The sequence below is a fragment of the Temnothorax curvispinosus genome, unplaced genomic scaffold (genome assembly GCF_003070985.1).
Source record: "Temnothorax curvispinosus isolate PA1 unplaced genomic scaffold, ASM307098v1 QBEX01007285.1, whole genome shotgun sequence".
Taxonomy (NCBI): Eukaryota; Metazoa; Arthropoda; class Insecta; order Hymenoptera; family Formicidae; genus Temnothorax; species Temnothorax curvispinosus.
The window spans coordinates 1,544,686-1,553,828 of record NW_020217065.1 but is presented as its reverse complement, the minus strand read 5'-3'; the positions used below and the strand labels follow the sequence as shown (position 1 = coordinate 1,553,828).

Genomic DNA, 9,143 nt, shown 5'->3' with positions numbered 1-9,143 from the left:
ATCAATATAAATCAGTTTGAATTCTTGTATGATATTAAGAACTTATAATTATGAACAATTATATGTTCTTAATAATTTGTAAGGTTAATATGTAGTTTCAAGTTATTTCAATTAAAAATTTCCAAATTGCTTTATGATCTATCGATGCTGCAAAAAAGATGGAGGAATGATATATTCGTGTTACATTTAAATTTCTGATTATTTAAAACTTCGTCGTCGAAAACTTGAACTTATCTCGCGTGAAAAAGCTTACCCCATATATTGCGCCTGTTGATATCCAGCGAACTGTCCGTAGGTATATCCCTGCATGCCTTGAAGAAAGCCACCAGCTTGCATTTGTGTCGCTGTCGTGGGATAAGATTGGGGCGGATACCAGTATCCTAGTTGTCCAGCACCGCCGACGCCACCGACGCCTCCGACACCCGCGACGCCCGCCGCCGCCGCGGCGGCAGCTGCCGCCGCCGCGTAGTATGGGTACGTCGCCGACGATAACGCCTGAAAGAGCACAAAGATCAATGAAATAGAAAAGAGCAAGAACATTGTCTGGATTTTATACTTAACGATGTCGATAGGGTCAGGAATGGTAATTTCGTTCCGTCGAAGATTTGTGTGGTCGTTCACTTGAAATGGGCGACGCGAGAATTTCAACGCGATCATTTCATTGCCGTCACGTAAATTATTTTTTATTATTTCGCTGTTCCTCGCGTGAACTCATTCATTCTTTTACGGTGCACAATGTGAAGTCAGATCAAATTATTCCACCGAATTATTGTGAAATAATATATTTTGTAAAATATAACAGTTTGTTCTTTGTGCGTATGCAATTAATTTTTATGATAAAAGAAAATATATTTCTTTTCTGTTTTTACAATAATTTACTTGTCATCTAATAATATTTAAATAATATTAAAATTTTCTTCCAAAATTCGTGATATGAAATGAGGAAGCAATATTAAGGGAATGATGTGATCACAATTGTCGAATAAGATATTTAAACAGTGATTTTTTGCTAGTTTTGCTTCTAAGAGGTTTATTGGAAATAATATGCAGCTATTATGCTCTTCATTAAACCGATACGATGAACTGGGATATCACGCAAACTAGTTCGATTCCGTTGAATACGAGAACAGGGTATGGCAGGATACGTACTAACGTGATATCTCAGCTCCTCTGGGAGAAGCGCGTTATGGGAATAGAGATCAATTAGAGCGATGTCACGGGCCGAGTAGCAGTGGATGGATGCACGGAAGTACTATCGGGGAGTGCGAGAGGGTTTGGGAAGTACTTCGGGTACCATTCCCAGATCGGGCGTACCTACCCATCCTAACGGAGCTAATTGCTAAGAGACCCGGCCCGACACACTTCGAAGAGGCACCTGAATAGACCGGAATCTTGCCCGATTCCCTGTCCTCTCTCCGTTTCCGCCTTTACTCTTTCGCCGGACTTTCATGTCATATACCGATATGCCGACAGAGACACTTTAGCCGCGCGAAATCGGGAGAAACCGGTCGTGATCCGATAACTACTTCCTTCTTTGAACGCTCTTACTTCTTTGAGACGCGAGTATTCATTATTCAGTTTCAGTGACACGTATAACAACGGCAAGCTTGAGCTTTATATTTATATCGAGGAATCTGTCGCTCTCTGCATTCATCGCTTTGACACATGCAACTATTGAAGATTAGATTTGATATTAATGTCGACATATACTATTCTCTTTCAAACAATTCTGACTCTTTGTAATATAGTCGCTCTTGCGTGATTCATATTCACTGATGCACGTAAAGATTCACTGATGCCACTGTTTCTACTTTTCATACATTGCATTTAAAAGAAAATCGGCGATAATGCTTATTCATGAAATAAAGTTGAAAAATTCTTTCGGTTTGATACGAGCAGCGATGTAAATGTTGGAGAACACGGAGGAGAGTGAAATTTCACGTCGAAACTGTCCTTCTAGTAGAGCGGATAAAAGGAAAAGATAGAGAGAGCATTTACCTGTCCAGTTGGTTGAGCATTATTAGGATCTCCACTTTCCTTGCCCCAACTGCACTTTACCGTTTGGCCGTTGATGTCTGTGTTGTGTACCGCTACGATGGCGTGCGTGGCCGACTCCTTGGTAGAAAACCTGAAATCGAAAGAGACGGAGGGATTCAAGTCTTTTGTTAAGACGCGCGTCTTTCGACGTCAATATTGGTGTTGGTGCGACGCGATGGTGTGTGCAAAAAGAAAAATCTCCGGAGCAATACTCTTGCCACAAGTTAAACCGGACCTTATTATAGTAGCTTAACGAAATGGTCTTTGCGACTAGTGCAATTTAATTTATGCGAGTTTATTGCGCGCACGAATGAGCACGGTAATTGTGAGTCTCGACGAATTTAGATTACTCCAGATAGGCATTCAATGTTAAATTCTACACACTGATTACGCGGGTTTAGTTTCTAGTTTGCTAAAATAATATTATTTTGGATGAACAAACGTATATTGTTGTTATCACAATACATGATAGAAACTTATACTTTAACATCATGTTCTAGCAATATTTCACAAATTAGAAACATAAAAAAGAGAACAAAATGTTGAATTTGTCTGACAGTATTTGTATCGTGTTTTCCGTTGCTTCGAGACATATATCTGTCATTTCTGTTACATGATAACTTAAGTAAAATACTAATTATAGCGCACAGCGCTTTTCAATTATTCAAAGCATCCATCACTTTTCGGATAAATTTGATCAACTTTGTTCGGAAGGGCGGGGACTAGAGTTTTCGAAAATCTGATTAGAGCACGATGAATTCGGCGGCAAGGTGGCAGGGAATTATTGAATTTATCGAGGATTAGGTCACTTTTAACGTTCGCATTCGAGATTACACAATGGCGACTTCGTCCATAAGTTCACCCCCTTCCCATCTATCGAGCTTCCGTCCACGATCGTTGAGTAGGACGAACGATGGTCATCGTCAGCAACCCCCCGCCCCCTCGCCCCTCTCTAAGACCGTACCTCAAGCGATAACCAGCGGCAGATAAGATTCTTTCTTTCACCCGAGAAGAAAAGACCTCCTTCCCTTATCCACCCTCCCGTCTTGCTTTCTCGCTGTACCTTGCAGTAAGTCCATACGTCATCCCGAGATATTCGTTTCCGGGTTCCACGGAAGAACAGAGGGAGGAAGAGCAATTAGACGGAAGATATCTGAACGACGGACATTGTCCAGGGGTGGCGGAACTGTGGCAGACGTACGAAACGGTAGAGGCCATCGTATCGGATAAGGATGGACAAGGATATCGAGCAGCGGACACGAGGGAGAATAAAGGTTAGAAAGAGAAAGATACGTAAAAGAAGGTTTATTGTGTCCTTCTTCCGTCCCTGTTTCCCTCTAGGCTTCACTTTCCCTCTCTCTTTCTCTCTTTCTCTTATCGCTCGTTCTAGAGCAACCGTCCTACTCTTTCGGCAGTCTTTTCTGAGGTAGGTCACGGATTTCTCATCGTCGTTAAGGTGCTGAATTCGCTTTCAGCAGATATAAATGCTTAGCTGATTTCTCGTCACGTTCTTTTTTTTATGGCTTGAAAATATCGATATAAACACGATCGCCTGTGTAGCGAAATTTTTAATTTTTATTTACGGTAATTAATCTCTTTGTTTCCGTACATAAAATTATTGACAAAACATGAATTTCATTAAAGAATTTAACAATTCTTTATTAATGTTTTTGAAACATAAATAAAATTGATTTCGTCAGGTATGGGAAGTTGAACTGAAATATATGATCTGTGCGAATGTAATGGGTAGATTAATGAAATGGCCACGATTCGAGCTTGATGAGTCCGACATGCTGCCATTGACCCGACATGTTCTCGCGTTTCGTGCCATAAATCACAAGCGACGGTGGGTATTGATGCGCCATTCATGCGATTTCCTAATATTTCGTAAAATCTCATTTGATGATTCGCATTACGCTGGTACCAATCATCGCGCAATGATTTTGAGTAAAATTTCCTCAAGTTTTGCTGTAACAACTGTATTACACGCTTCAAATCCAAAATCCAATCACTTTATGCAAATGTATCCTTTGTGTACATACGATGATTCTACCTGGTTGGCCTTAGGCCAGATGTTCGATTTTGTGATAAATTTATCCGGACAGTTGGTGTAAGCACATCATCAGCCAAACATAATATATGTATGGTAATCTAGCGTAATGGCTTGAGGGTGATTGGTTAAATAATAGATTTCAATAATAAGACCGATATGACTTTTCCTAACAAAATCGATTATTATTTTACTTTATACAAAACATACGCTCTATTAAAATACACATTTATTTCTAGAAACTGAAATAAAAATAATTACGTATTTTTGTTCAATATTCTGGAAAGTATTATTACATTTTCATTACACGGATGAATCGAATATTTAAGCAAGGAACACAAGGATAGTAAAAGTAAAAATTTATATAAGTTGTTATTATTACAATATACCCTCAAAGAATGCGAAAATTCAGATTTGACTTAATTTTTACAATAACGTATGGTAATACATAGTATATTAAGTTTCTGTCCTAGATTCCTTTTTTTTATAAGACGGTAAAAAGCTTCGGTAATTAACGAAGTTTGATTATATAATCAGTGAAATGGTTTCAAGGGTTTCATACTAAAGTTCCGTTTAATTCCGTTTAATTCTTCACGAGAATTGGCCTTAAGTGTTCTTTGTGGAGTCTGGTGATCGATAAATCATTTTGTAATTTAAACGGCGATAGAGTAAAACGACTTTTAATTACGACAATTCATTAAGATATAGAGAAATAACCCGTGAACCTTACATTCATTTATTAGAAGAAAAAATTGCGGCAAATAAGTAAAGTTGTATATTTTTGACGTAACAAAAACAAGTGAATATTTGAAATTATTTTAAACACGTTTTTTTTTCCAAAAAAAAAACACACTGTTTTTGAAGCAACGTAGATTATTAAATAAATCAGAGAATCTGAGCGCATTTCTATTTTAGATTAGAACAGTATCTAAGAAAGATTGATTTTAGGTTAATAAGAGTAAATGCTGTCGGTCAATTTTAACTGGACTATTTTCGTAAACATGTAAAATTATGTAGACCGCGCAAAAGATTAATGAATTGACTAATGCGATCTGCGAATATCGTGCTAACTTTATAACAAAAAAGAATAATTGGAGCGGTTATTATTTTCCATGACACTATTGTAAAAGCTACAATGTAGCGAAATAATTAATATATTGTGGCAATGTGATTCTATAGTCAATCTTTTTATCAAATTATAAAAATATTTATATTGGCTATTCAGTTACAACAAATTACAACAAAGAATAATATTAATAATCATATATATTCACGTGTACATATATACATATACATATATGTATATGCGTAAACTAATTTTAAAATAATATAAAAATATATCATAAGTTTAAACTTAAATATAATAAGGAGCGCGTAAACTTAATTCGGTTTTCTGAAATTTTTTTCTCTTTTAAAAACGATTTCCTAAATAATGCCGATTTATCAAGGATGGGCAAGTTTGAAAATATTTATACATTGTGAATATATTTTAATGTAATCATTATAAAATGCATATTTACCTGATAAAAGCGTAGCCTTTGTCCTTAAACACTCGAATTTCTTGGATGGATCCGAAGGGCGAGAAAGTTTTCTGCATGAGTTCTTCTGTTAAACCATTGGTTAAACCGCCGCAGTATACCGTGCAGTTGGTCGGACTACTTTGATTGTAAACTTCATCGAACGTCAACGGCTTTGCATTCGCTGTGAGACAAAAAAAATAATACACTTTAATCTTCATTTACTTGTATAACCTGTTGAGAGAGGTCTAAGAAAACTAGTTCAAGCGTTAATAATCGTAGCTATATGACTCCTGAATATTAATTGTTATACGGGTCTTTCTTGACTCAGAACATAAACTCATAACGAAATACAGTGATAAATATTTATAAATTTATATACGGAATTCTTACACATCGCAATGTAATATGGAAGAACATGAAATAGTTTAAAAATAATTTATTGCGAAAGCTCAATTATGGCTTGAGCTAACGAGTTTTGTGTTATGAATTTTTAGATTATATTTGCTACAAGTTATTGATGTTGATTTTGTTTACGCCAGGAGATTAATTACTCTTAGCAAATATAAAATTCAAAATTGTGTAGAGAAGTTTAATAAGTTTACTTTAGATGTATATATAACGCCCACTATATTACAAGCTGTTTTAATCGACGTCAACGCACCAATTTTCCTCAATTGCGCTTAATTTCAAAACTCTATCAATTACATCAAAATTCTGAAAATGGGATGCTGCTTTCATAAATGTTATTACGCGTCAAATATTAATAACAATGTTTGTAAATTACGACAACAAAATTATTCCTTGATCAAGGAAACGTTTCGGGAAATATTAGTTGCTGTGCCCCATCGCAGCGTTTATTTTGTTATCAATCAATGCGCGGCAAAGTCGTGTTGTTGAAAAACATAACTCCTGCTCGTTCGCAGTCATGATTGGCGTACAAAGAATGAGCAGCGTTGTGAAGCGGAGAGTTACGCGGGCATTCATCAAAAAACGATCAGCACACGGCGTAATGATTATTCCGTTTGCAACATCCAATGGCGATCGGATACGATCCCGATAGCAATATAAGAAACAACACGCACGTGAGGGCCTTGGGAAAGCCATTATTGAAAGTATCTACTTTCCTCAACGCGATAGATCTCTCATATATCCTTTACCTCTTCTCTCGCGGCCTCCCCCCTTTACCCCGCGGCATTACTTTTACTGATACTACGAAAGAGGTCAACCGGATTTCACGGTGTGGTCGGAGCGAGACGCGAGGAGCTGCTCGAGATATCGAACGCCAATGCCAAAGAGGTTGAATCCCGTCAGCTAAGTTTACGATCGTACGGGAGCTTAGCCTATACGGTTCAAGCAGGCTACGGGTGTAAACGCGACCGGTAAACCACGGCCTGTAATTGCCTCGTTCGAGGATGGAAGGTTTTCAGAACGGCAGAACGTCCCGTTAAGAACTTACCGAGGGACGTTCTCTTCTTTTCTCAAAGCTCGGCATTATCTCTTTATTGCTTGGTGAACGTTATTCTCAGTATTCCCGGAATGTCGGCGCAGCTTGCCCGCCTCCCGTCGCCGCGGCCGCCGCCGCCTACGGTCGGCTTTAAAAAATTTTGTTTGTTCTAGAATGCTTATTTCGCAAAAAGAGAGATTGAAATATCTGCACTCCTGGCGCTTGCGAAGTCGTGAACTTTTTACGGTTCTACTTTCTTTGATCGCCGATCGTTTCGCAAGTTAATAGCTGAGAATTATTATACGACAAAATGTGTAACGAATCAATGCATTATCGCGACACGGTAGCTGATTAATGCAATATTATTTCTACGAGTCATATGATTGCAAAATTTATTCATTACGCGAAAAAGATATTTTCAAAGTAAATTAAAAATTTCCCTCAGTATTTCTAACACAATTCATAATATTATGAATAATATTTATCCTTTTATCAAAAAGAAACCAGATAACTGTGCAAAAATCGTAATTTGTGTCCTTTCATAATTATAAATGTACATTATATCATCGCACTTGAACATTTATGCTGTACACATAGATTGTGTACTATCTTTGTATTTTCATTGTTAGTATTCATGATAGTTGAGTTAAGAATTATGCACATTATATACATTATACTGTGAGTGTGTATGTGTGTATAATTATTTTACAAGATCTTTAAATTAGCAAGCATTTTATGTCAAGATGCAGATAAATCATATCATTCATTCAAAAAAGATATGTCTATCTGTAATATGTCTAACTGCTGCAGTTTTATAATCCTACTCAGAACATGCAAAGTTTTTCGTTATATATTACGATCAAATAAACTTATCAATCACGAGAAGTTCGGTTCCTTAAAAAAAGTTTTAATTCATCATCATGTTTTGTTTATCTGTTTATTGTCAGATTCTCCTGAAAAATATAATTTTGGCTCGGATAAGTGAACTGAAATGCGCGAATAAATAATTCTGATAAAATCTCGGAACAAAATCTATCTTTGAATATATATAATAATCGTTTTAATACTTTATTCTGGCACAGGATGTTTATAACGAATATATGGCACCGTATTTTAAGATGATGTTGGATCTATATCTCATATCCTCCTTTTAGAACTGTAATAAATTGCCTTCAGCGGAATATTAATTTTATATTGGATTTTAAGCGACACGAGAAGCTGTCACTGCTTTTTTGTCAATACTTGTCCGCGCTATGGACGTAGTTTTCGAGATTTAAGAGAGAAAGAGAGAGAGAGAAAAAGAGAGAGAGAGAGAGAGAGAGAGAGAGGAGAAATCGAGATTCAAGATATCGGGGATCGATTGGAAGAATTGCTCCCAACGTTTTGAAGCGGTTATATCGAGAATATCTGGTTGAAAAATTGAAGAGCTATTGTAGATCTATGGCGATGGTTTTCGTATGGAGTGGATTCCATGAAAGAGAAAAAAAAGATTTCAAAGAAAGATTGCGAAGATGAAGTCGATTCGGACGTGGAATGATACTGGATGAAAGAATAACTATACGATTGTATTTTTATCGAAATTTATCACACTGAGCTTTTGATTGATTTTGATATGACACGTAATATACCAGCAATACATCCAAATGAGAATCAGAATGAACAGTGTCATCTATAATACATAAAATCATTATACGTAGATTTGTATTTACATTTATATTAGGCATAAATAGCTGTATCAGCTTGATGTAAGTTCCAATGTCATTTAATTAGTCACAAGTTTTTAATTAATATCTTATAGAAAATATAATATGAATTTTTAAATAAATTTCTCATTATATGCACATATATATTAATGACAGTTTTCGTATTAGTTAAAATATAAAGTTAAGTTAAAAGAATGTAAGTAATAAAAACGAGATATGGTACTGGCTCACAAAATTTTTTAGAAAACAAAACAATTGGCGAAATTTGATGATTTTGATGTTTTATCTTATTTTGTGTAATAAATAATAAAATTTTGTTATAAATGTTAAAATTCCAATGCACACACACACACACACACACACACACACACACACACACACACACCCAG

At 36.2% G+C, this 9,143-nt stretch overlaps 1 protein-coding gene across 9 annotated transcripts in view; it reads right to left on the bottom strand.

Annotated features, from left to right (window-relative positions):
* LOC112456887 (nucleolysin TIAR) overlaps nt 1–9,143 on the bottom strand; it is a 529,776-nt gene that overhangs the window by 13,459 nt on the left and 507,174 nt on the right. For all 9 annotated transcript variants that reach the window (XM_025019673.1, XM_025019671.1, XM_025019672.1 and 6 more), the window contains 3 exons: nt 5,608–5,788; nt 1,999–2,128; nt 254–495 (listed from right to left, as the gene is read on the bottom strand). In XM_025019673.1, the coding sequence (XP_024875441.1) occupies nt 254–495; nt 1,999–2,128; nt 5,608–5,788 (553 nt within the window). The remainder of the gene's footprint in view (nt 1–253; nt 496–1,998; nt 2,129–5,607; nt 5,789–9,143) is intronic.